The 27,613-nt window shown below is 46.8% G+C and overlaps 1 protein-coding gene and 1 pseudogene across 2 annotated transcripts in view; one reads left to right on the top strand and one right to left on the bottom strand.

Moving 5' to 3' along the window:
• The first annotated feature begins 208 nt into the window (after nt 1-208).
• The window catches only part of egln2 (egl-9 family hypoxia-inducible factor 2), a 36,115-nt gene continuing 8,710 nt past the window's right edge, over nt 209-27,613 (top strand). The window contains exons 1-2 of the mRNA XM_083637198.1: nt 209-452; nt 1,235-2,752. Coding sequence (XP_083493324.1) covers nt 1,448-2,752 — 1,305 coding nt within the window. The 5' untranslated portion in view covers nt 209-452; nt 1,235-1,447. The remainder of the gene's footprint in view (nt 453-1,234; nt 2,753-27,613) is intronic.
• Nucleotides 11,448-25,055, bottom strand: LOC310777365 (kinesin-like protein KIF2A; annotated as a pseudogene). Its single transcript has 4 exons — nt 23,386-25,055; nt 21,158-21,609; nt 14,868-16,099; nt 11,448-11,566 (listed from the first exon to the last, which is right to left on the bottom strand). The product of its transcript is annotated as a kinesin-like protein KIF2A (transcript).

The following is a 27,613-nucleotide window of genomic DNA, read 5'->3' as shown; positions in this document are numbered from 1 at the left end:
TAACATGGGGGTGAATGGGGAACGAATCCCTTTTAGAGGCAGCCTCAAGTGGCCATTCGAGGAACTACAGCTTTTATCACTTCTGCTCATGCTTCATCTGTCCAAGCCCGAGCATGCCGCCTGGCTGTGAGAGGAGGAGGAGTTTGAGGGGAAGGCAGACAGACACGGAGGGGAGAGTCCGACCAACAGTCCGACACAACGGAGAGGACTTGAGCTGATTGAGGAGACCCTCCGCGGCTCCGAGCAGGTCTGCATCTCCCCTCTGTCTCTTTCTGTTGGGTCTGATGTGCCCGACCGCGCTGCTCACAGCTATTCCTGGATATCATTTTATAACCGAGGAGAGAAATTGGCTGGGACCGATGGGACGCGCATAGAGGCAAGACAATCCCGGATATAACATGCGTACCCCCAGCCAGTCACGTACGCACTGCTGTAGCCTGCCGACGAACAAGGTAAGCAGCGCTGATCCAAGGGAAAAATGTGAACGTACTCTGCTTTCAACGTGTTAATTACTAGTCGTAATTAGTACGCCTTCACATAGCCTACCAAAATGTTTATTTAAAACGCAATTGAATGAATTGGCGAGTCATGTTTTTGAAGGTCCGGGCGGCACTTGGATAACTTCTTACCTAACTAAGTCATCTAATGTTAGGCAATGGGCATTTCATTTTAATCTGTCAGGCAATGATTTCTAACATTTCAATGCGTCAAATGACATTTGAATATTTTATTGGCTAGTTCAGGCTACTGAAATCCAGCATGAATAACATTAACTGTCATTAAAAGTGAGTGTGACCCTTATCCTATATTGGCATGCAGTCCTTTTCATAGCGTTTCCTCTGCTTTTTTCACTTTGAACTGAGCAACAAGCTGTAATAATTAAATAACAGGCTATATCCTAGCCTATAAATGCACAAAACTGTGGCGTACAAATTATTGTGACATAACATCTTTACATGGTGCTGTTTCTGCCCTAACGTGCGTTATTAAACTGCTTTATACTACAACATACTAACTATATATATATATATATATATATATATATATATATATATACATACATATAGTATGTGTACATGTGTGATACTGAGTGTGGTACACACACACACACACACACACACACACACACACACACACACACACACACACACACAGGAATAAATTGACAAGCCTCTATACTGTATTACTGTATTAATAGGCCTAACGTCTCCCACTTCTTCTTTACATTTCACAGGCTCCAAATGTTCATGGTACAGATAAATGCATAGCTTCAGCATCATAAATCAAAATACTGGCTGAAATAAAAGCTGAGAGAGGAGAGGAAGCCTTGGTCATGAAACTTCCTGCGGCTGCAGCACAGCACAGCTCGTCTCCATCAGCATCAGCGACAGCAGAAGATGAAGCGAGGACGTGAGCTACGTGCGCATCCAGCAGCAGAGGAGATGACATGGAGCGCTTGTTCCACACGGGACTTTTAGATCCAAGCTCTGCCCACCGATCCGTCGCTGTGTCAGCCTCGCGGGAGAGAAGGACGAGCGGCCAGCAGCGTGTCTTGGGACCGACTGAGCTTCATCACCCTTACCGAGCGGACATGGGACTTAACGGTTATTGCGCGCCGCCGGGCGGGAGCCCCACGGCCGAGGAGTTCTTAGCCGATCTGGCCTCCCAGACCGTCCCCCCCGGCATCACGACCCTAAAGAAACAGTGCAAAAGCGGGCTGCCCCTCTATAACGGCCGGGTGGTGTCTCCATCCGCCACCGTCGAGGGGAGCCACAGCGGCGTCTTGGCTCAGACCCCAAATGGGTACACTCCCGAGCTGAAGGGGTTGGCGGAGGTACTGACCGGCCCGACGTACCCCCACACCAGCAGAGCCTGTCTGCTGGAGAACGGGGAGCGGGCGGCCCGTGAGAGATGCCCCTCATTGACGAAGAGGGTCAACGGTGACCTGAGCGCCAGACAGGTGCAACAGCAGAAGCGGAGGGGTGGGGAGAGCCAGGACATGCTGGGCTCAGTGACTCTTAATGGGGTCCTGGACGTGCCAGGACTGGGCTTAGGAGGTTCTGTGAACCCGGCTTATGTTTCGACTGACTCAGTAATGCCCGATTTCAAGAGGCGAAGGTTGGCAGAGGGAAATATTGTGCACAAATCCTCCGAGCCCTCCAGAGCGGTCCGGGCGGTTGCCCCGCTCACGGTCACAGTCGATGGCAGCAACGGTGTCTTTAGCAACCAAATGAACCAGAGCAATCACATGCACTGTGCCGCTCCCCAGCCTCTCTTCTCCCCTGCTGTCTCCCACACCAGCCTCCAGCACAAAGGACACGAGGTGGCATCCCTGCCCCCAGCGGCAGCGCAGGGCCACGCCTCCCCAGTGGAGGTTGACGACATCCCGACCTTGCCGCTGACCGCAGGGGCCGGCTGGTCGGCAGAGCGCATCGCCCAGCAGTACGTGGTGCCCTGCATGAAGTACTACGGCATCTGTGTGCAGGACAGCTTCCTGGGCCCTCAGCTGGGCCAGAGGGTGCTGACGGAGGTGGAGGCTCTGAACCGCGGCGGCAAGTTTCGGGGGGGCCAGCTGGTCACGCAGAAGACCATCCCCTCTCGGAACATCCGGGGCGACCAGATCGCCTGGGTGGAGGGACGCGAGCCGGGGTGCGAGAACATCGGGGCGCTGATGGCCCACATCGACGAGGCCGTCATGCGCAGTGCTGCTAATGGCCAGCTGGGGGACTGTGTCATCAACGGACGCACTAAGGTGAGAGGGGACGACAGTGGAGACGGGTAGAGGCGGAGGGGGAAACTGGGGTTAGGGGTGCAAGGAGTGAGGCCTGTTATTTTGCAAGCTGATATAGGAGCGTCGGCGTGTCTCAGTCTGATGACATCACGAATGTTTGATTAGTCGGTTGTGTCATGTCTGCTCTGCTCCCTCCTTGCTTCTCTAATACCGGCATGCAAGAAGGCAGGCAAACACACACACACACACTCACACACAACAGTGAGAGGGAGAGAGAGGGGGAACTGGTAGGTAGGAGGATGAGCCTTCGTCAGTAGCTGCGTACAGTGTGTGACCAGGATGAGGTATGGGGGCTGCGGGCTGAGCCTTCCTGCCAGCCTGGCCCTGTGCCTGCCTAGGTCTGCCCATGCCCCTGCCCCCATACACACTGCCCTGTGCCTGATTGATTGATTGATTGATTTACTTTATTAATGGATATAGAGACAACAACAAGATCCAAGGGATAGCATGTAAAAGTGTAAACACTTATTTCCAACATGGTCCCTGATGTTCTAAATACGGGACAGACAATAACAGAAAACATATAGTCATCTAAAAATCTGTATCAAAAATCCCCATCACAAACATAAAATAGATTTAAACACCAATAAATATGGTACTTGAAAATAACCTATCCTAAAATCATCCATTATTAGTCACACTCAAAATTGCATTAGAAACTACATAAACACACTTAAAAAAAATAAGACAATCATCACAGTAAAACACATTATACTCACAGGACCCGCCTGCCTAGGTCTGCCCATGCCCCCATACAAACTGGCCTGTGCCTGCCTAGGTCTGCCCATGCCCCTGCACCCATACAAACTGTCCTGTGCCTGCCCCCATACACACTGCCCTGTGCCTGCCTAGGTCTGCCCATGCCCCCATACACACTGCCCTGTGCCTGCCTAGGTCTGCCCATGCCCCCATACACACTGCCCTGTGCCTGCCTAGGTCTGCCCATGCCCATGCCCCCATACAAACTGCCCTGTGCCTGCCTAGGTCTGCCCGTGCCCATGCCCCCATACACACTGCCCTGTGCCTGCCTAGGTCTGCCCATGCCCCCATACAAACTGCCCTGTGCCTGCCTAGGTCTGCCCCTGCCCCCATACAAACTGGCACACAGAAAAAAGAAACCCCCTCTGCGACTGTATCTTCCTCTGCCATCAGTGTCTCGCTGGCTTTGAAGACAACTTTTTCAATCTCGATCTTTCTTTCAGCCATACCCAAACATTCTTGTTGGTAGGAGACGGCATCGATGTTTAGCTCGTACTTTGGTACGGTGTGTTTGTTTGCTTTTCTTATACCTGTTTGCCCATGTCCGCCATGTATTTTCTCCTTATGTTGACACATGTAGTACAGGCCTTTTCTGTTTTCCATGGATATGTTTCAAATGCCGTGTACAGTTAGCGCAGTGCTGCCGTGTACAGTTAGCGCAGTGCAGTAGTATGCACCACTTTAAGAGCGGCCTGCTCTAAAGAATATGACTAAACAGCATGTTAGTTACCGCATGAGTTCCTTTTCCTCATCATGGTCCACACAGATGGTTTGGCAGACAGTAGTTTAACACAGCAGTGGAGACTGTGTCTGCAGGGCAGAGAAATGGCGGTGCTTTCTGGTAAAGTGACCCCTCCTAGTGACGCAGGCCTGGGTTATCTGAACCAGGTTATGTTGCTGCCTGCTCTCTTTGACGTCTGGTTCATTCTCTCTCTACTCCGAGTCTATTTCAAACACCCAGTCAGTATTTTCCCCTGTAACAAAAACAGGCTCTAGTATCATGGTCTGTTTCCCTATTAGCAGTGAGTTAACCATTACACGTCGTCTAGACTGTTGCCAAACACGTTCTCGTCGTTCCAACAGCTCTGATGTAAAGTCAAGTTTCAACATCAGGAGCCGAGTGCACCAGCCGGGCGTACGCCTAGGTGTAACGCTACGTCCGACGTAGAACTCAAAGTTACGACTAACTTAACTTTATGACTAGTGCACCATGTAGTCTTAAGCCCTGTATGCGTTGCGCCTGGGTGTAACTTTTACGTCTGGTATGGAGCAGGCGTAAAAGTTACACCCAAGGCGTACTCACTGACTGCTGTCTCACCTTGATCTGCGCTGTCGGCAGTGGTACTGACAGCTCTGTGCTGTCAGTACCGTTCAGTCCTGTGATGCGGGGGAATCTTCTCCAAAAATATCGATGGATATGTGCTGTAAATGGACGTTTTGGGCGCAGGACCTCGGCTTGTCAGCGGGTTTTTAAAAGCTGATGCGTCGGAAGATCTTTCCATTTCTTCCTGACTTCGTCAACTGCCCGCTGTGCGCAGTCCGTCATCGCATTCAGTACTGATTGCACTTGTGATCAAATTCCATGCATCTTGTTTCTGTTTGTTTGTGTTGGCGCTGTTCAATTTAGCTGTGAGAACGTTTCTATGCTTTGAATACAACTCTATAAGTTTGAGCTGAGTTGGAGCTGTCTGTCAGCTGTCTCGAGCTCGTCTGTGAGAAGTGTGTTGCTTGGCAACAAGCACGTATTCATGTGGACACGCACGTCCGCAGCCTAAAGACTGGGCGCAGCTACGACCATGGTAAGTCAGGCTTGGAGCACTCGGTGTAAATTCAAATCACAACGTCGGGCGTAGCTAAGACCGGCGTAACAGTTGACCTACTTTTTTTACGCCCAGCTGGTGCACTCGACTCCAGTACATCAACATACATACATATATATACATTATACGTTATTATTGATTGAAACATTTTGTCAACATCACTTCTTAATCATTGCTACGGTAATTTCCAAGCAAGAAATCATGATAGAGGGTGAATAGGCAGAGGTCAAAGTTCAGCTTTTAGGCATTGCAGAAAGGCTGCTTTCACCCGTGTGTGTGTGTGGGGGGGGGGGGGGGGGGGGGGGAGAAACATCCATACAGTATACAGTATCACAATATTTTGTGTGGCAATATGTATTGCGATATTTTATGATATAAATTGTCAGGCGCATGCACCTTTTATGGCAGTGCTGGTCAGTCTGTCTATTTGACAATTTTGCTACAATAAAATGATTAAAGTCAGATGAACCGACTGGAAACTTTATCTTAGATAAAAAGGATGTTGACAACGTATTGCAGTGTAATTTGCAATCGCAATATATTGGCAATATCGCAACACTCAATGATATATCGCAATACTATCGTATCGTGACTTAGCTGTCGTGATAATATCGTGTCGTGATACATGTGGTGATTGCACCCCTAATAAGTGGGTGTGTCTTTCTGTCTAGCGCCCTCTATATATTTGTAGTAGGGCTGGATGATAAAACGATGGAAATATACCAGCGATCCTCAAAGTCCGGACTCCGGTCCGCATCCGGACCCAGACGCCGTCCTATCCAGACCGAGCCCTATAACCTATAAATCATTGAGAATTGTTACATTTCACGGAGCTTTTCTTTTTTAACCGGCACATGCTTTTCTACCCTCTACGGTACTGGTTTATCTGCCAGGAAGCTCACAGACCAATGCATGCGCTGTAAATCATCACACGTGATGCTACTCAGCCAATCAAATATCCGATTCGATTCTGCCTGTTCCAGTCGGTTCCAGTGCTGCAGGCGAGAGAGAGTGTCAGTGACACGTGGACGAAGTACAGGCGAGAGACTCGGAGATATGCGAGAGATATAAGTCATTTCAGATGGCGTGCTCAAAAGAAACGAGTAGACCGCAAAAACAAAGATTTTGTTTTAATCCGGAGCAGGCAGACTCTTAGATGTTCATTCATTGTTCTCACGGGCAGCTCAAAACCAGGCAGTATGTCTCATGTGAAGTGCGATGCGATCCTAACCTGTCTGTGAAAGCGCCACACGAGCAAACACACTCAAATCCAGACTGAGGGCACACTCACACATTCACTGCCCAACGACATGTGACGTTTGCATTGCGAACGATCGATAGACAGACAGACAGACAGATACATAGAGACAGACCGATAGATAGATAGATAGATAGATAGATATATAGATAGATAGATAGATATATACAGTAGATAGGGAGCTCACTTCTCTCAAGAGAAAAGGTGGAGTTGAGGGAAGAAAAGAAGATTTTCTTTCTCAAATTAAAAACATTTTCCCAAAGCACTCTGTTGTATGTTATTTTTAAATGCAGCCATTATTTTACTTGAAATGAGAAAAGAACATGTATTTATTATTAGTGTAGGCTAGTTATTTATAATTAATCCAGTTAAATATGAAAACTAAATAAACATTGTTGATGTTTATTTTGATTTAACAGTTAGTCGTTGACTACATACAGACATTGTACCATTAGGCTACTGCAATCATTGAAGTAGCCTAAGTTCACTGGCACTGAATCATAACGCATCTACGTTACAATGTTCCGGACCTTTGCTTGAGGACATTTTCTCTTAACTGGACCTCTATGAATTTTAATTGAGTGCCCCTGCAATATACAGTATATCGGCGATAGACGCTTCATCAATACAATAAGAAAATTGTTAAATAAAATGTTTGATAGTTTCACTCACAGTTACATGAAGAAAAAAAAAAAACAAGTGCGCCCTCATCAACCCTATCATTGCTTTTCATTTGACTCATTTCATTTCACTGACAGCCGTCAAGGTAGTCACCTCACCGAGCGTGGATATCCCGTGTCGGGATTCGCATTATACTGACTTTTTGCTACGGAAATGTAATTTATTCAGGTTTGGTCGTCGCCGTCGCATTGTACTTGTAGCAGACTTCTACCTCTTTATGCTGCTCTGAGAACAAGCTAGCCCATGCTGAGCTGTGTATCCATCACTGCTGCTAGCCGTCAAGATGTGCTGAGTGTGTTACTGAAGCGTGTTTGTTTCACTTTGACACCAAATCCTCCACCATCGTCTCGTCAGTCAACGCTCTTTACTCAAGTCACGTGATAAGTCTAATCTGACTCGGCCCTCTGTGCTGTGACTGCTGACGGCTGCTGCTGTGGATGGAGAGGAGACGGCGCTGATTCGCAAAAATGAACTCAATGGGGTTTATTTCTAAATTATATTTAAAAAATATATAATTAAAAATGATCAATTTATCAATATTGACTGATATGAAATATTGTATTGCTATATCACCATGCCCTAATTTGTAGTATTGGTCATGTGTTTCTCCCTCTTCCTAATGTACAGGCCCCACAGCGAGCCTTATTGAGCCCTTCTCTGTAACTACGTGCAAAGTAGGGATGGGCATTTCTAGCAAAAACACTATTCGAAATTCGCTGGCCAAATTCGAATTTAATTCGAATTTCGAAAAAAAAAAAAAAAATGTAAAAAAAAAAAAAAAAAAAATTTTTTTTTTTTTTTTTTTTTTTTTTGTGAGTGAAATGTTGCATTGTCTCCCCTGATTCTAAGTCTACGGCTTTATTAATTAATATAAAAAGCTTCTGCTGTGGATTTTTAGCTCAAACAAGCATTGCACCACTGAAGTAAAGAACATGTTACATGACATTGACATTTTCGAAAATAAAAAACAGTTTTGACAATCATCAGTGGTTCATTAAATATTTAGTAGGCTCAGGTCTGAGTGCCAAAGGGGTGCCAAAGTCACCCCCTCTCCCTCTTCATGGGATTTCATCTGCCATTAATTTTTCCATAAACCTTGCTTAAAATGCTTATAAAAATTGTTTTACTTGCTCAAACCAAGCGATTTGACTATACCGGTACTTAGAATCAGGGGAGACAATGCAACATTTCACTCAAAAAAAAAAAAAAAAAAAAATTTTTTTTTTTTTTTCGAATTTCGAATTTCAATAATAAAAGTCGACCTTGATAATAACAACGATTATTCGAAAATTCGAAATTCGATGCCCATCCCTAGTGCAAAGCACCTTTCACTCTGTCTACTTCTTTACATAAGATCCACACACAGAGACAGACAGACAGACAGACAGATAAGATCCACACACAGAGACAGACAGATAGACAGACAGACACACAGACAGACAGACAGACAGACACACACACAGACAGACAGGCAGGCAGACAGGCAGCGTTCAAACAGGGACACACACCCACAGCGTCCCAGGCGGGAATCGAACCCAGGACCTTCTAGCTGTGAGGCGACAGCACTACCACTGCGCCCCCGTGCCCCCCAGAGGGAGTGCGGATAGGTGAGAGGAAGCAGTGTGAAAGGAGAGGAGGAAGAGTCAGGCAGGAGAGGAGACAGACAGTGCAGCCAGATGGGTCACTGCGTCTTTCTCCTTCCTCCTCTCCTCTCTGCTCTGCTCTGCTGTCCATCCAGGAACCATCATCCCCCACGCCTCATTCTCTCATCCATTCCTCCATTGCTTCACTTTCTGCTAGTCTTTTTCTTTCTGACCATTTCACTTTCCTCTCCCTTGTCCTTCACGCCGCTCCCTTTCTCCTTCATCTTATCAGTCCCTCGCTACTCACACAAAATATTTCCCCTGCCGTTTCCTTGGTAACAGGCCCATACAGAGCAGAGCTCCGCATTGTGTGTGACAGAGACGCAGAGAGAGAGAGAGAGCCAGGCAGAGGCTGGCAGTGCCCAAAATAATGCCTCACCAGCAGCACTGGCTTGTATTGATTCTGTGCCCTCTCACCGCTTTTCGTCACCAGGAACCAAAGTTGCCGCTCGAGAGGCTCTGGTCAGATAATCGAGTTAGACGGATGGAATAGGAGGCTGAAAACTAGGGGTGTAACGATTCATCGATAAATCGCTTGATGCATTGTTATATATTCACGTATCGTATTGTATCGTATTGCTCTAAATGAGCCGGTACCGTCCTTATCCTTAGCGCCGCACACAACGCATCACGTTACCTATCGTATCCTTAAGACGTATCGTTGTACCCTTAGTAAGTCTTGGAGAGAGAGAGATGAACTCAATGCAGGGAATGAGACATGAGGGAGGGGGGGGGGCAGATGGGAAGTGAGAGAGTAGAAGGAGAAGTGTTAAGGTGCTCTTATGCTCGAGCAAAGCTCCCCGCGAGTCTCCGTGAGTCACCGTGCAGACCTCGCGCTGGGGCAGATGCCATTATACTCAGAAAGTGATCAGCATGTATTGTACAATGGTGAAAACAGCCCGTGAAAAGTCGCAATGAAACGCTGTGCAGTACTGAGTGCGCTTTCACTCTTAAACAACCGCACATCAGCACATGAAGGACTCACCAAACTTGTTTTTACTGAAAGCCGTTTTTACTCCTCAGCCCTGATAGCCTACTACTCTGTGCTGCTTTTAATCTCTCTCAATAATGCTCTCAACACAACACATTTACTTGGTGAAATGACTAAAAACGAACAGTTGCAAATCTAAGTTTATAGCCTACCACATGGGTCAAGAAATGTGGCGAAAACACAGCTCAGTGTTCAGGGCTCAATGGTTTGAATGCGGCCATGTTTGGAGAGAAGCTCGCGCTGTTAGAAAAAAAGTCAGGCACAACGCGAGCGGCCGCTGGAGCTAGTGAATAACCACGCCCAACAAATTTACGTAATTTGACGCGCCCGCCCCTCGCTCCACCCCCGCGCCCTTCACGGCAGGGTGAGCATAATTCAGCCTTTAGGGGGCGGGGCAAAGGGAGGCAGAGTGGGAGGGGGCGGGGCAAAGAGAGGCAGAGTGGGAGGAGTGGGAGGATAGTGTGTATCAAGTGAGAAGGCCTGCTCCATGCAGCAGAAGCCGGAGCATACTGAGAATGTCTGCTGCAGTGTGTCCTTAGATGCCCCTCCTAGAGCTCGGCACTGCCACTATGCAGGCAGGAACCAGAAGCCACACACACACACTCACACTCACACTCACACACTCACACACACACACACTCACTCACACACACACACTCACTCACTCACTCACTCACACACTCACTCACTCACTCACTCACTCACTCACACACACACTCACACTCACTCTCACACACACTCACTCACTCACTCACTCACTCACACACACACACACACACACATACACACTGCTTTGTTCAGCCTTATGGTTCAGTGGTGACTCGTGTAATTGGTACCACTGGAACCATAGCAGGATTGACTCGTCAGGGCGGAGCACATTTTCCCACTTTCTCTTTTCCGTCTGTATACACACACATAGATGTATAGATGTATGTGTATATACTGTATATGTACAGTATATATACTCTGCTTTTTTATTTTTTATATCTACAGTAGGTTGTATTATGTGTTGCTGGTTGGATAACACACCGGAATGTTCTTGTTCTGTTAATTATTGTATGTTGATGTGTCTGATAATCCCATATGGGATGGGTCAAGGAATTGCCCTGACACGAAAATAAAACTTTCATTCATTCATTCATTCATTCATTCACATACACACTAGTTAAGTTCAACCTAACCAGTGATGTCTGACACCCACAAAACCATTATCCAGCCTATATAGAGAGCAGTAAGCTAGTCGGATATCTAGCTGAATAATGGGCCATGACAGGAACCAGGAAAGGAAGCACAGATATAAGCTAGGAGAGACAAATCAGTTCATCGTAATTCAATTGAATTAGTTTAGACATTTATCTCTTTGCTGTTCTCATATTCACAATTGGGTAGAAGGGATTGTCTTCCAGCCTGCTAGTCGTGAGTTATAAGCTGTGGCGCTGCAGCAGGGCGGCAATGCTGCCTAGTAGTGGCTAGCAGGGCTGTTCTCCCTCCAGAATGCCTGGGGTCAAGGGTCAACCCCAGGGCCAGAAAACATCCGCTCCGCCCAAGTGTCCTTGAGCAAGATGCTGAGTCCATACCAGCTCCAAGCAGCCCCTCTGTAGTTGGCCATGATCTCTGAGCTTACTGGAGGGTGGGGGGAAGGGACTGCAAGGAGAACTTCCCTATGGACATTAGTAAAGTATCACAGTGGTATCACATCATTATTATCAGCAGAGACACTGAGTAGCCCTATGATGCAATCCTATATGGATCTGATTCTGCAGACACTCCAGTCTTTCATCCCTCTTCTTTCTTTCTGTAAGTGTAACAGAAGTATAAGCTTAAACTCCTAGATTGCCAACATTACATTTGTTGAAGCTGCCATCTCTAGGGCTGGAGCGTCGTGGATTAGTCTAGCACGGAGGAAACACGGGTAGCCATCGGTTTGGTTTGACCGGCATGCTCACACTGACGGTACAGGGGCAAGCGACCATTTATTGAATCAAGCACACACGACATAACCACGCCCCTCAGACAATTGGCCTGAGAGCACATTCAAGAGTAACAGTGTTCAACAGTGTTCGTTTGTTCAACACCCCCACTTGCGCTTAGGCTGATCAATCATATACAATAGTCAAATACATTACATACATTTCATATTACACCCCAAAAACAAAATACACAAATTTATCAAGCTTGGCTTTACTTACAGGTTTGGTCAGGATATCAGCTACCATGTCTGTGGTTGGACAATACACAATAGTTATCTTGTCATCATTAAGAGCAGATCGAACAAAATGATACTTAATGTCAACATGTTTACACCTCTGACGACATACAGGGTTCTTAGACAAAGCAATCGCACCCTGATTATCCTCATAAACGGTCACTGGTGTATACACACAACCATCATCCATCCCACTCAGCAACTGGACCAGATACAGACTCTCCTGTGTAGTGGCTGCCAAAGCCATGTACTCTGCTTCACATGTGGACAAAGCAACTGTGGGTTGTTTTCTAGATTTCCATGAAATAACAGGGCCCGTTTCAGAAAGACTAAAACAATAACCAGTTACACTTCGCCTGTCATTCTGGTCTGAGGCCCAGTCAGCATCACAAAATGCAACAAGTTTGAGATTCACATCATGTTTCCTGTAACATAATTCTTGATCCATAGTACCTTTTAAATACCTTAAGACATGCTTTGCTACCACCCAGTGTTGTTCTCTTGGTTCAGACAAATGTTGTGATAATTTACTGACAATAAAGCTCAAGTCTGGTCTAGTACTTGTCATCACATAGATCAAACTGCCAACCACTTCTCGATACATTTTGGGGTTAATAGTTTCACCTTCATCATCAAAGTTCATTTTATTTTCACATGGAGTTGATCTCGATTTGCAGTGAGTCATGTCAAACCTCTCCAAAATCTTGGCAATGTACCTTTTTTGATTCATCTTAATCTCATCTTTTCCTTGTGTAAAATCAATACCTAGGAAATGTTTCAGTTTACCAAGGTCTTTCATTTTGAATTTTTCGCTCAACATGTTTTTTACACTACAGAGTGTTTGACTGTCACTCGCTGCAATAATGAGATCATCAACCCAGATTATCAGTATGATTTTCTCACTTTCAGTTTGCATACTGTAAACACAATGGTCAGACAGATTTTGAACAAAACCTTTTTGGCTAAGGAAATCATGTAGCATTTTATTCCAATTCCGTCCTGACTGTTTCAGACCATAGATTGATTTGTTAAGCTTGCAGACCAGTTTCTCCCCCGTGTCTGACTTAACCTCAAATCCTTCAGGTTGTTCCATGTACAACTCACAATCAATGGGGGCATGCAAATATGCAGTTTTTACATCCATTTGATGCAGTTCCAAATCATACTGAGCTGCAATCGGCATCAAACTTCGTACAGAGGTCATATCTGCGGTAGGAGAAAAGGTCTCTTGATAATCAATCCCCTCAATTTGACTGTAACCTTTTGCAACATACCGAGCTTTGAACCTAGTCTCATCTGGGTTTTCTTTAACAGTGTAAACCCATCTGCCCCCCACTGTGCGTTTACCTTCTGGCAATGTGGTGAGGGTAAAAGTGTCATTCTCCCTCAGAGAATGCATCTCCTCCTGCATTGCCCTAGTCCACTCTGGTGAGCTCATAGCTTCGTTCACTGTCTGGGGTACATCACATATGATTCTGTAACAGTAGTCAAGATTGGTAAATGCATAGTTATCATCACATTTTACTCCACACTCATAATCTCTGTAACGCCTGGGAGGTCTCCTCTCCCTCTTTGGGTAACGTGTTGCCTCACTGCTCTCTCTTTCACCTATGCCTAGGTCTGGGGCAGGGGCACACACTTCTGTTTCCTGTTTTGTGATCTCAGCCTGTGGTGTGCTGCTCTCCCTACGCAACAACACATCCTCACTTGTGTCCTGATCTGTCTGAGTGTGAGATTCACTGACATGCTTTGTGACAAATTTCACCAATCTGTTCTTCACCACTTTTCCTGACTCTGGGTGAAAAACTAAATATGCAGGACTATTCTTGTCATAACCAACAAAGATTCCTTTAACACACCTGGAGTCTAACTTTTTCTTGTTCTGCTTGTATGCGTAGCACACGGACCCAAAAGTTCTCATTCTTGAGAGATCTGGCTTCTTTCCTGTCAGCATGTAATATGGAGTCTGTCCTACACGTCTGTTGAAACATCTGTTTCTGATGACTGCAGCAGTCTGAACTGCATATGTCCACAAACTCTTTGGTAGGCCGCTCTCTATCAACATGCATCTAGACATTTCGAGCATCGTTCTCCAACTCCTCTCTGCTGTCCCATTCTGATGGGGTGAATAAGGAGCTGAGGTTTCATGTCTAATAGCGTTCTTACTCAGCAGTGACTGAAATTCCCTGGACGTGAATTCTGTACCATTATCAGATCTCATGCATTTTAGCTTTCCATAAGGGGCAACATCAGCAATGAACTTCTCTGTAGCTTTTACTGTGTCACTTTTAGCTTTCAAAAAATATGTAAACACTGCTCCTGAATAATCATCAGTGAAAGCCTGGATATACCTGAAACCATCTTTTGCTGTCGGTTCCATTGGCCCTGTTAAATCTGTGTGTACAAGGTCAAGAGCACCTTTTGCTTTAGGATCGGCCTCTCGATTCCTGCTCTGAGCAAATTTACCTTGCATACACACTTCACATTGCAGTTTACCAGTTTTACCTTTAATTTTCATTCCTTCAGTAACACTTTGCAGTTTTAACACATCTTCATAATTACAATGACCTAGAATCTCATGCCAGGTTTGTACATCGTGACACCCATGACACCCATCAACATCATCAACATCATCTGTGGTAGTACTGAGGTAAAACAGTCTATCATGCACCTGAATGTTAAACGCCACACCGTTCCTGTGAACGAGTCTGTTCTGACCTTCTTTAAAGATGACTGTTGCTCCCTGGGTGGTCGCCGCCTTGACTGAGAAAATGTCCTGGGGGAAGGACGGGACGTACAGCGCCCCCCTCAGCGTTGTGTCCCTCACTCTACCTGCATCATCTCTCAGGCGAACCGTGGCAGTCCCCCGCTTGAGTGCGACGCCGCTGGTCCTCTCTCCATCCGCCAGCTCCAACACATGTTTGTGTGGCTCGAAACTCGTGTCGAACTCCTGGAACTTGGCGATGTCCCGGATGATGTGTGAAGTGGCCCCCGTATCGACCATGAGGCCTTTCTCCTCCACTCCACCGACCAGGGCTCCGTCCACCTGACCGACCTTGAAGGCGAACGTGTGGTCCTCTTCATCCACTGTCTGCTTCACCTGGTCACGTCTCCTCCGCCTGCAGTTCGCTTCTTTGTGCGTGGAACTCTTGCAAAAGCCGCACCACTGTCTCTGGTCTCTGCTGCCAGAAGCGGCTGTGCAGTCCACAGCCTTATGGCCCTTCAGGCCGCAGCTGTAGCAGGACAGTCTTGTGTTCATGCTGTCTCTTCCTCGCACTCTCATCACGCTGTCGTCATCTGAGCCAGCAGCACGGAACTTTTCGGTGCTCTCATAGCTCCGTAGCTTTGTTTTGAACTCGCCGAAGGTTAGAGTATCATCACTCTGTGTAATGTGAATGGAAAATGGCTTAAACGAGTCTGGTAGGCCCTTCAGGATCATTGCGGTCAACAAGCCATCGCTTAAAGTCTCTCCAGCATTTCTCAGTGCTGTGATAGCCGTCTCCGCACGAATAACATAGTCAGTGACGCTCTCATTCACGGCTTTCTGGAGAGAAGTCAGCTCTGTGTACAAGCTTATGACACGCGGCTTCCCCTTACCTGCGTAGTGTTCCCGCAGGATCTTCAGCGCCTTCCTGCCATCATCTGCCCCATCTCGCATCACAAGCGATAGGCTTTTATCGTCCAACAGCTGAATTAGTTCTGCGTAGGCCTCCTCATTTTTCTCCGCGTCCTCTGCAACTTCGTCTGCGTCTGCAGGAGCCGCACCCAGTCCCAGTATGGTGCTCTTCAGGCTCATCAGTCGCAGGTGTGCCAGGAACTTGGTTTCCCACAATTCGTAATTCTTTTCATCTCCGTCAAAACATAAACGATTCCATCGACTCCCAAAATCCCTTCTGGGCCCATAACCTGTTGAAGCTGCCATCTCTAGGGCTGGAGCGTCGTGGATTAGTCTAGCACGGAGGAAACACGGGTAGCCATCGGTTTGGTTTGACCGGCATGCTCACACTGACGGTGCAGGGGCAAGCGACCATTTATTGAATCAAGCACACACGACATAACCACGCCCCTCAGACAATTGGCCTGAGAGCACATTCAAGAGTAACAGTGTTCAACAGTGTTCGTTTGTTCAACAACATTACGTCTTTCCCCTCTTTGGGTTTGTCCTTGACTCAGCAGTACAATTAGGATTATTCTGGTGTACTAAGCACTGTGTAACCTTGTTAACACATTGAGTGCCAGCGACGCCAAATGGCGTCAGGAGAAATTTACCGTAGGCTGCCAGCGACGCCAAATGGCGTCAATAACTCCAAATTCATATTTTGACGGGGGGATGTCGATCTAAGCCTCTTACATCGCCTCTTACAATATGGGAGCTATTGAATGTGTCTAACCTATTTTACAGAACCCTTAGGTGGCGACAGTGCCCTCCCGATTAGACAAAGGCCAGGAGAAAAGAGAGAAGAAGTCATGAGGAAACGGAAATCGCATCGATATGCTTGAAGCATAACGTTAGCTGTGCCTGTGAACAGCAGTCATCTGCTGCCACAATTGAGCCCCATCCGTGTCCGCTGCGATAGTCCATCCATATGATTTAGTTGCCAACACGGCGACACCAGCGTCTTTCTGAAAAGTTACATTATTCTCAGCTGGGAGCCGAGGACACGCTGTAAAAAAGCGGGGGGATGCAGGCAGCGGACTTTTCAGTGCAGATCAAACTCAGAGCAAACCGCAGCAGAGACACTCGACTCCTCCCACCACGGAGGAGGAGGAGGAGGAGGGGGGTGGGTCACGCAGGGCACTACAGCATACAACCATTGACAGTACACACACACCCAGGCAGCAGCAGGCTCGATGCATAGAGAGCAAACAAGCTAGAATAGGCTATCTGATGCCCACCAGCAGTAAATCAAGACCAGCAAGAAGGTGTAGGGTCTGCGCACGCAGGGGCCAGCGCTGCTGGTTGCAGCTAAAACATATTATTTGGCCAAACAAAATTCCTTTGTTTTCACTCTTTTATTGAAGGAAATTATTTTTGAGGTGTCATTATATCAGAAAATATTAGCTTCAGAGTCAATGATGTGCTTGAAATGTTTAATTTCACAAAAGGCTCATTATCTCAGCTTCTAGAAAAAAATTGCTGTTTTTGGCTAAATCAAGCTATCTTCTCCGGCTCATAACTAAAGAACGGAAAATGGGATCAATAAACTTTTTTTTGCAGATGATAGAAGAGAGTCTCCTCGTTCTTTGTGCGTGTTCGGTGTTTACATAGTAATATCACACAATATTCTGTGGGCCTCGAGAAATCACTGAAAACGCTCTGAAACTCTGGCACTGGGAGCGTCCGTTCTCCAAAAGTGGCTGGCACTCAATGAGTTAAGTAGAAAGGTGGTATACAAAAAAAAGATTTTATTATTATTATCATAATGCTGATGTGGTGGACATATCCCACAGTGTAACATAAGGCAGGCTGATGACAGTGGGCAGACAGTGTTCTGAATAAACACCTGCGTCAGGTTAGACAGAAGTGCCCTGCAACTAACGTTAGACACACTGGGTGTTGTTGAGTATATCCAGCGAACGTTAGCTATTAGTTTGATAAAGAAAGCAAAGATTGTTGAAACCATAGCCGCACATTCAGATAGCTGCTAACTTATCAATGGTCTATCAGACCGCATGCATAACGATAGCCAGATAGTCAACAGTCTTTTTGAAGATTGCGAGCAGCCGGCTAGCCGCTTTCACGACTCGGTTGTTGTCACATAGGCTGTAATGTGGGCGTTGCTAATGCCAACATCGCTACCGCTAGCCATCGACAGTAAAATGCTAACTAGCAATCTCATTCATGGCAGCCAGCTAACGCTACCTAGCACTATTGTCTTCTGCAACTGTAGCTTTGTCTCCCATGTGCAAAACCATCATCTGACACATTTGAATTCCATCTGTTTATGTGACTCTTCATAACAGCCAGCTAGGTTGGCTTGTGGCTCCGTGTTAGAATGGCAGAGCTTCTGCTCTTCCTATGACGAGTGGATCACGTATGTTTTTCAACGGACACCATTGGTTCCACAGCGCAGTGTTGCCTTCATGTGCAACTCGAAAACCACAGCATTAAAAATTAGACATTGCCACCGCGTGCAATACTAAGAATCGGTTCTTGGGAGTTGGGAATCGATCCAGGAATCGTGGCATTAAAGGTCCTTACACACCGAGCACGTATTTTTCGTGCGATTAATTCGCACGTCAATAATATTTTCCGAACCTATATCAGTCAATGCAACCGTGCATACCAACGGCGATGTTTCGCTGAGCGTTATTGCGGTGTTTATTTTTTCGAACCACGGTCGATTTTTCAGAAATTCGCTTCCGACGTGTACACATCTGTGGCTGTGATTGACAGGTGGGTCAAAACTCGCATCGCAATTTCGTGCCGTATATTCGCATCGCTCTTGATGTGTAAGGACCTTTAGAATTGCGATCCTTTCAAGAATCTATTTTTTTGGAGCACCCCTCCTCTCTCTGTCAAACCCCCCTAAACACACACACCTGCGGACCTGTGTTCTCTCTCCCTCTTTCTCCTTGCCACGCAGTCAGGCCTGTATTTGATCAGCCTTATCTTGCCACTTGCTCCTCCTCGCCCCTGTCTCTCCACCATGCCTCTTATCAGAATACGTCAGTCTGCGTTTATTTTTCCTTCTTGTTCAGAACAGCTTGTTCTGCATGCCCGCCTGGCCATCACCTTGGCAACCCAGGTATCTACCCAGCGCTGCTATTAGGCCATTAATGCTGGCGGTTGGCAGACTGGTAGCTGGTGCCTCCTAGACTGGCGCTGAGGGTAACTCGTTATGAGCACAGATCATAACAGAGATGCAAAAATGCCCCAAGAAATCTCAGAATGCCCCTAAAAACCATGATTGAGGGGCAAAAATTGCCCCCAAGGTTTTGATCATTTTATTTTCATTCAATTCATACACACACACTCAGCAACTGCAAGCTGGTTTCCAACTGCCAATCCAAACTAAAGAAGAATACGACAAAAAAACAACACACTCACACAAACACAGTGCCCATTTTCAAACTCGATCTCGAAATCTACACACCTGTAAAGTTTTGTGACTGCATCGTGTACAATTTTGATGCTATCAGGTTTGTGGTGTGCACCGCTTGGGACTGTAAATTCATATTGAATGCCTATTTAACTTGACTGTAAATTCATATGTAATGCTATTGCCTATTTAACACTACCATTTGTGTATAATTATTGTATATATTGGACTGCACTTGCAATGTTGTGACTTTGTCTTTTAGATATTTTTCCTATTTCCTTTTATCTCTGAATATTGACATGACCGCTACGCTGCATAATGACACTAAAGGTGCATTCACACAGAGATATTTATTTTTCGCTCTGTCGCTCAAGTCAACCCTTTGGAATCGCTCTGTCGCTCTGTTTAAATCGCTCATCAACAGGCACACGAAATGACGGACATGTGGGGGATATAAGCAATGTCATGCTGTTTGTCCACTACGAGCCACCGTCATTGTTTACAAGCTAAAGCCTATCAGCGTGCTCCTAATGCGAGCTGCATACCGGTAGTACAGACTTCACTTCATGTCAGCTGTCAGCCTGTCAATGCGGTTTGTTGCCACACAATAAACCAGCGGTTTGTTCCAAGCCAGTCTGATCCTTGACTCGCTCTCACACGGCAGCCAATCAGCATTGAACAGCGAGCGACTGATGCCAGCGTATTTTCGCTCGAGTTGGAATATTTCATCTTGAGCGACGAGCGTATTTTCTCCCTATCGCTCTGTCTCTGCCGCTCGGACGCCCAGCGATTATTCTCCCAGGCGAATATACGCTCAATCGCTCATTTGCATTGACTTTGTATGTAAACTCGACGCCAGCGACAAACTTTAATAGGTCGGTGTGAACGCAGCTTTAGACAAATTCCTCGTATGTAATCTTGCTTATTGTGGAAATAAAAGTGATTCTGATTCTGAGTCTACACCTGTAAAGTTCCGTGGCTGCATCTTGCACGGTGTTGACGCTATCTATCGCGCTGACCAAATCTGTCCTCAGACAGACAGACAGACAGACAGACAGACATACACTATAAACACCTGGCAAAGTACTCAAAAAGGCTCCTGTGGTAGTTCCCGCTACAATAGAGTACTGCAGGGATTTTTGTAGGCTTACCCCGGAAGTCCCTGCGCTGTTGGTTCATAGGGAATTTAAATGCATGAAATAAGGTCTGTGGTTAACAAAATCAAAAATGTGGCACAAGAAAGCTCAGCAGGCCAAAACCGTGCCCCTGTTTATCATTGAAGATGTACATTGTTTGTTTAACTGTTGCAGTAGACTTCCTAATTAAAATGGTCTCCAAGTATCCAAGAAGCAAATTTTTCCTCTTTACTTATTAACAAAAGTTTATGAAACAGCAAAGTTTGTGTTCAGCAAGATAATCTTCACAAAAAGGAGCACTTTTATGACTTTTAAGTCCAGTCAGCACGCAATGCATTGTGGTTGTGGTAGTTTTCCCCCTTAAGAATGATATGGGGAAAACTACAGCCGTTTTCTCTTGTCATAGAGCTCCAATTTAAAAGATAATTGAAAGTAATAATAAAATAACTGAATCTTTTCACATCTTTTCATGTCATGTCTTTATTTTTTGCACCAAATTATGGAGAGTAGTATCGATAAGAGTATCAAAAAGTATTGGTACTGAGAAGAATCCTAATCCTATGTCATTGGTGATTCATCAGTGAGAGATGTCACTCGAGCAACTGTGATTTCATCGGTGATGTGTGTGCCCACGTGTGAAGAGAACGCTTCCCTGCATAAGATGCTGCAACCTTCTCAATGCAAAGAACATCTGCCCTTTTGGTTTAGTGGATGGAGAACAAGAAGCAATGGGAGCCTGTACATCAAAGAGATCAAAGTGAGACCAAAATCATAGCTGAGGATCAGCCATTTCCTAAACAGACATTCAATGTCTGTTTCTATAGTGCACAAGGCCTGGGGTGATTTGTTAGCTTGCTCCTCTTCCTGGAGTGCAGAACGGAAAGACTTGGCTTTATCACTAAGCTCAGTGAGAATGTCTAACTTCTGATGCAGGATCTGTTCTAGTTGAGTCGCGTATGTGGCTACAGTGTAGTTAACTTCCTTTGTCATTTCCAAAAGGACCATCTCATCTTCCAGCCAGCGAATTGACTGCTGGAACACAGCTCTGTGGTCCTCCAGAACCTTCTACCTCCATCTCCACCATCTGAGAGACCGCCTCATAGAAAGGGAACAGCTGTAAGGAAACTTCCTCCTCGTTGTGTTCAGATCAGCTTCAGATCATCTCTCTGTGTGGAGTTCCCCACCCCCCAATGAGCCTCCAGAAACTCCAGCTGGTTGATGTTGTGTCCCCCTTGACGGCTCCCCATCGCTGCTCCGGGGTCCACTGTGAGCTCCTTCACCCTGTTGGCATATCTCAGTGTGTTCAATGTGTTTTCACAAGAGGCCATCCCAGGAGAGATGGTTGCAATCATGCATGTTCTGGAGTTCTCCCCTATGAAGGAGTCCCTCAGCACCTGGGTTAGTTTGCTGGCTCTGAAGGGGGTGTGGGGTTTGTTCCGGCCCAGTGCACGAATGCACTCCTTGAGTGCCAGCAAGCTCTTATTGATCTTAGCTCCCTCCAGTCGAGCCTGGCGGTCAGCACGGGATGTGTCCGCCCCTCTCTCGTTCCCTGCCAGGTCAATAAGCGAGAACTTCCCATGCATCTTTCCCCGCCGGCGCAGAATAATCTGGAACACGGCATGGCTTCTGGACGAGTGGGCATTGGCCGAGGTCTGACCTGAAGTCCTCCAGCTGTTTCCCAGTTCGATCAGTTTGAGGACGTCCTCTGTGCATTTAACCTGCCTCTTGTGCAGCCCCACAATCTGGACATGCTGCTTCGCGTCCTCCAGGACCCGTAACTTGGCCTTGTGGTTTTTTAGCAGGTCAAACACCTCCTCATTGTAAATCTCAAAAAATGTGGCAAAGACTTGAAGGTCTAACTTCTTGTAGTTTGGCTTTTCAAACATGAGAAAGACGTCTCTGGCTGCTAGTGCATAGATCCCTTTAGAGCAGTCCTGGTTCTTCCCTGAAAAATCACCTCCCATAGTATGTGTTTTTCCACTTCCAGATTGTCCATAAGCAAAGCAGGTCGCCATTCCCCTCTCAAAAATGGATTTCACCAGGGGCCGAGCAGTGAACCTGTAGACCATTTCATTGGTGGACGTGTCATCAAAAGCATAGTCAAACCGAAAGGTTTGGTTCTCCAGGTAGCGGGTCAGGTCAACTTTCTGCTTGGGCTCATGCACCAGTACCGCATTCTTACTGGGGATGGTGATCACATCTATATCCTTCATTGCCAACTCTTTTTTATTGAGGGGGCGTGTCCGCACGCATACACATATCCTATGTTCCTCTATCAGATTGGCAGTGGTTAGGGGCCTGTAGTCCAGACTGGCTTTGAAGTCCCTGATCATACACATGATCTCATAGTTAGGTATAGTGACATCCACCTCTTGTGCCTTCTTCTTCTCTCTGAGCTCTTGCTGTTGAAGTCGTCTCTTCTCTCGTTTCTTCTGCAGCTTCTCCACCTCCTTCACACACTTAGACTTCCTACGTGCATTCTGCTGCTGTAGCAGGGTCTGATGTTGTGTTGGCCTGGGTGCTATGGCTGGACGGGGAGGTTCTGCAGCTTGGGTCTGCTGGCTGGAACGGGCCCGGGTGGTTCCCACTGCTGCAGCTCTGTTCTCCCGTGGCAGGTTCTCAGCCTTAGATATTGCAGATGTCACCCGTCGAGTCTTGGATGCCTTGATGCCTTTGGCTACAGTGGGGGAGGGTGCTGCAAAATCCCTGCCATCTCCCATCCTGCTTGTGTCTACGGACAGCAGAGGCCATTCTCGGACGCCTGGCCCGTCCCCGTTCCCTCTGCAGATGGGAGGAGTGTGGCAAGCTTGTCTAAAAGGTATGTCAAGGAAACAAATATCTGCTTTTCCCCTGTGGGTGACGGGGGCCCTTATGGGGCTTCTCGTCCCTATGTGGCTTCTTCCCCTTCTGAGTAGCATTATCGATGATTGCTGCTGGAACTCAGCCATGTGGTCCTCTAGAACCTTCTCCTCTATCTGAGAGACAGCTTCATGGAAAGGGGACAGCTGTAGGCAAACTTCCTCCTCGTTCTGTTCACAGAGCAGCTTCAGATCATCTATCTGTGGGGAGTTCCCCACCCCCCAATGAGCCTCCAGCGACTCCAGCTGGTTGACGCTGTGTCCCCCTTGACGGCTCCCCATCGCTGCTCCGGGATCCACTGTGAGCTCCTTCACCCTGTTGGCATATCTCAGTGTGTTCAATGTGTTTTCACAAGAGGCCATCCCAGGAGAGATGGTTGCAATCATGCATGTTCTGGAGTTCTCCCCTATGAAGGAGTCCCTCAGCACCTGGGTTAGTTTGCTGGCTCTGAAGGGGGTGTGGGGTTTGTTCCGGCCCAGTGCACGAATGCACTCCTTGAGTGCCAGCAAGCTCTTATTGATCTTAGCTCCCTCCAGTCGAGTCTGGCGGTCAGCATGGGATGTGTCCGCTCCTCTCTCGTTCCCTGCCAGGTCAATAAGCGAGAACTTCCCATGCATCTTTCCCCGCCGGCGCAGAATAATCTGGAACACAGCATGGCTTCGGGATGAGAGGGCATTGGCCGAGGTCTGACCTGAAGTCCTACAGCTGTTTCCCACTTCAATAAATTTGAGAACATCCTCTGTGCAATTAACCTCCTTCTCATGCAGCCCCACAACCTGGACCTGCTGCTTCCCGTCCTCCAGGACCCGTAACTTGGCCTTGTGGTGTAGCAGGTCAAAGACCTTCTCATTGTAAATCTCAAAAAATGTGGCAAAGACTTGAAGGTCTAACTTCTTGTAGTTTGGCTTTTCAAACATGAGAAAGACATCTCTGGCTGCTAGTGCATAGATCCCTTTAGAGCAGTCCTGGTTGGTCCCTGAAAAATCACCTCCCATTGTATGTGTTTTTCCACTTCCAGTTTGTCCATAAGCAAAGCAGGTTGCCATTCCCCTCTCAAAAATGGTTTCGACCAGCGGTCGAGCAGTGAACCTGTAGACCATTTCATTGGTGGACGTGTCATCAAAGGCATAGTCAAACCGGAAGGTTTGGTTCTCCAGGTAGCGGGTCAGGTCAACTTTCTGCTTGGGCTCATGTACCAGTACCGCATTCTTACTGGGGATGGTGATCACATGCAGATCCTTTTTTAATTCTTTTTTATTGAGGGGGCGTGTCCGCACGCATACACATATCCTATGTTCCTCTATCAGATTGGCAGTGGTTAGGGGCCTGTAGTCCAGACTGGCTTTGAAGTCCCTGATCATACACATGATCTCATAGTTAGGTATAGTGACATCCACCTCTTGTGCCTTCTTCTTCTCTCTGAGCTCTTGCTGCTGAAGTCGTCTCTTCTCTCGTTTCTTCTGCCGCTTCTCCACCTCCTTCACACACTTAGACTTCCTACGCACGTTCTGCTGCTGTAGCAGGGTCTGCTGTTGTGTTGGCCTGCGTGCTATGGCTAGAGGGGGAGCTTCTGCAGCGTGGCACTGCTGTTTGGTGCGGGCCCGGGTGGTTCCCACTGCTGCGGCTCTGTTCTCCCCTGGTGGGTTCTCAGCCTTAGGTATTGCAGATATAATCCGTCGGGTCTTGGGTGCCTTGATGCCTTTGGCTGCAGTCGAGAAGGGTGTTGCCAAATGCCTGCCATCTCCCACCCTGCTTGGGTCTGTGGACGGCAGAGGCGGTGCTAGCAGGAACCCTGGCCCGTCCCCGTCCCCTCTGCAGACAAGCGGGGCGACAGGGTCGCTTATGTGGCTTGCCCTTCTGAGTGGCATTATCAATGATGCGGTTCTAGTCATCCTACCGGTCCTACTTATAGCCACAGCGGGGGAAGGATTTATGACATCACTGATGAGGTCACAATAATCCTGCCCTGCTGATGTCACTCCAGCAATGATGTCATCACTGATGTCACACTGGAGTGACTGATGGGGTACATCCCATTAATTTTGGTTTAAAGAAAATGCATCCTCGCCTCCTCACTAACCAATAGCAGGCGGTGCTGCGGCTCTGGGAAACCCCTGTTCTCTTGCTGTCTCGCGCAACGGCGAATAGGTGACGTCACACTGACTTTGTCCATGTTTTTTAGATGTTCTATGGTAGGCTTGGGCGGTATTAAGGTATACAGAGGTATTTAGAAATGCCCAAGGTATGATTTTCAATACCGTCAAAACTGTTTTCTGTCTTTTATGTTCAGCCAAAATAGTTAATCTCATTCACCATTGGTAGGCTACTTTTTAACCTTATTGATAGGCAACCATAATGTGTTGCAAGCAACACTATTGTTTAAGACCACTTTAAACTGAACCTGTTACAGGCTTGCTCACCATAACGGTGTCCATTTAATTCCTTTAATTGTCATCCTCCATTGAGGACATTTGTGAATAACATTGTGCTAGTAAAAAAAAACATAGAAGTTGCAATCTTCTTTTCTCTGATGGACATGAATTTTAAAACAGGATCTTAGCCAACAGAATAATTATTTGGAGGTAGAAAAGAAACACAATCGTGTGGTTTTGTCGTTTTTAATGAGTCAATGCAAATGCTCAGTAATAACAAAGAACCGATTTCTGAATTGTGTAACTTTAGCATTATTTATTTGTGTTTTTTACCATCCCCCCCCCCCCCCCCCCAATCATAAAATACCCTCAGATTTGGGCCATTTAGACAAAACCTGATCAAATCAGGGTCTGTGGTCCTAATGTGGCCTAAATTAGGGTCCTTGATGAAAAGGGTGATAATCACTGCACTAAATCACATTGAGATCAGATTACACTAATGTTTCTAATGTGTGTGTGTGTGTGTGTGTGTGTGTGTGTGTGTGTGTGTGTGTGTGTGTGTGTGTGTGTGTGTGTGTGTGTGTGTGAGAGAGAGAGACCAGAGTGACGGGTCTGGAGGTTAATGAGCGCCGACTGTGTGAGTGTTGGTCAGTAATGAGAGGGTCGCACACACACACACACGCACAGCCACACACACACACGCACAACACAACACTACTCATCTCTTGGCTGTGAGTGAGCAGTGGGCAGGGTGTAGGTCTGACCGCAGCCCTCCTACACAAAATATCCTCCTACTTTCATTTCTTGTTCTTAAGACTCAGCAGCCTCACAGTGTCGTCCTGTCCTGCAGCTTGAGGGATGGTGTCAGGCAAGGGGAATGGAGATTGCAGCAGTGCAGAACTCATCCTGTTAGCATTGAATGATAGATCGTGTCCCACAGCCGGGCAGAAGTGATACAGTGACTGTGATTTTCTAACTCCTGTTTCCCATGCAGAATGATATACGTCAAGACAGCGACAGTATCTTCTTTTGTCGTCAGCCTGGAGACGTCGTAGAAGTTATTACTCACTGTCCTCAACTGAAACCTGGCTCTGCCAGCAGAGGCTGATGTCAGTCAATATGACACTAAATCACCAGCATCCCTCTGGTCAGTGTCAGATTGGTTTTCCGCCAAATTGGGCTGGTTTGGGTTGCATTGTGCGCAGAGGGAAATGGGCGTTGGCAGATGGACAGAATTTGGTCTGGATTTCCATGAGTGCTGCAGGGTTTTATTGCAAACAGAGGTTTGACTCATCCTTATACTAGACGGCTCATCCAGACTGTAGACTTCATAGCCTAGTTCTACATTATACTAGACAGCTCATCCAGACTGTAGACTTCATAGCCTAGTTCTACATTATACTAGACAGCTCATCCAGACTGTAGACGTCATAGCCTAGTTCTACATTATACTAGACACTAGACAGCTCATCCAGACTGTAGACTTCATAGCCTAGTTCTACATTATACTAGACAGCTCATCCAGACTGTAGACTTCATAGCCTAGCTCAGTTCTACAAAGTTACATTCAGCTCTGTTCCTCTGCAGCTTGTTCAAGTTGCAGCCAACAGCCCTCTCTCTCTCTCTCTCTCTGTGGCAAATTGACATAATAGACCCTTTTCACGGGGGCCATTTTGTGTCGAAAAGGCAGAATAAACACAGGTGCAAGCAAAACACTAATGAGGATTTTCAAATTCCAATCATGGAAGTTTGAAACCCTCATTAGTGTTTTGCTTGCACCTGTGTTTACCCTGCCTTTTCGACACAAAATGGCCCCCGTGAGAAGGGTCTATTAGTGGACCAGTGCGGCACTTTATTGCTGCAGATGAAGATTATTTGTCATTTCTCCTGATTCTGGGTTGTAATTATTTAAAAATGGGATCTTCTGCAGTCCCTGTCACATTGTTGCAGTCACTCTCCTCTTTCCCCCTGAAAGAGGGAAAATGAAGTCAAAGCAAAAATAGCTGTGTGTGTGTGCGTGTGTGTGTGTGTGCGTGCGTGCGTGTGCGTGCCAG

The sequence above is a fragment of the Poromitra crassiceps genome (genome assembly GCF_964638095.1).
Source record: "Poromitra crassiceps genome assembly, chromosome: 5".
In the NCBI taxonomy this organism is placed as follows: Eukaryota; Metazoa; Chordata; class Actinopteri; order Beryciformes; family Melamphaidae; genus Poromitra; species Poromitra crassiceps.
Note: the sequence above shows the minus strand (reverse complement) of the source record. Positions and strands in the feature narration are given on the sequence as shown.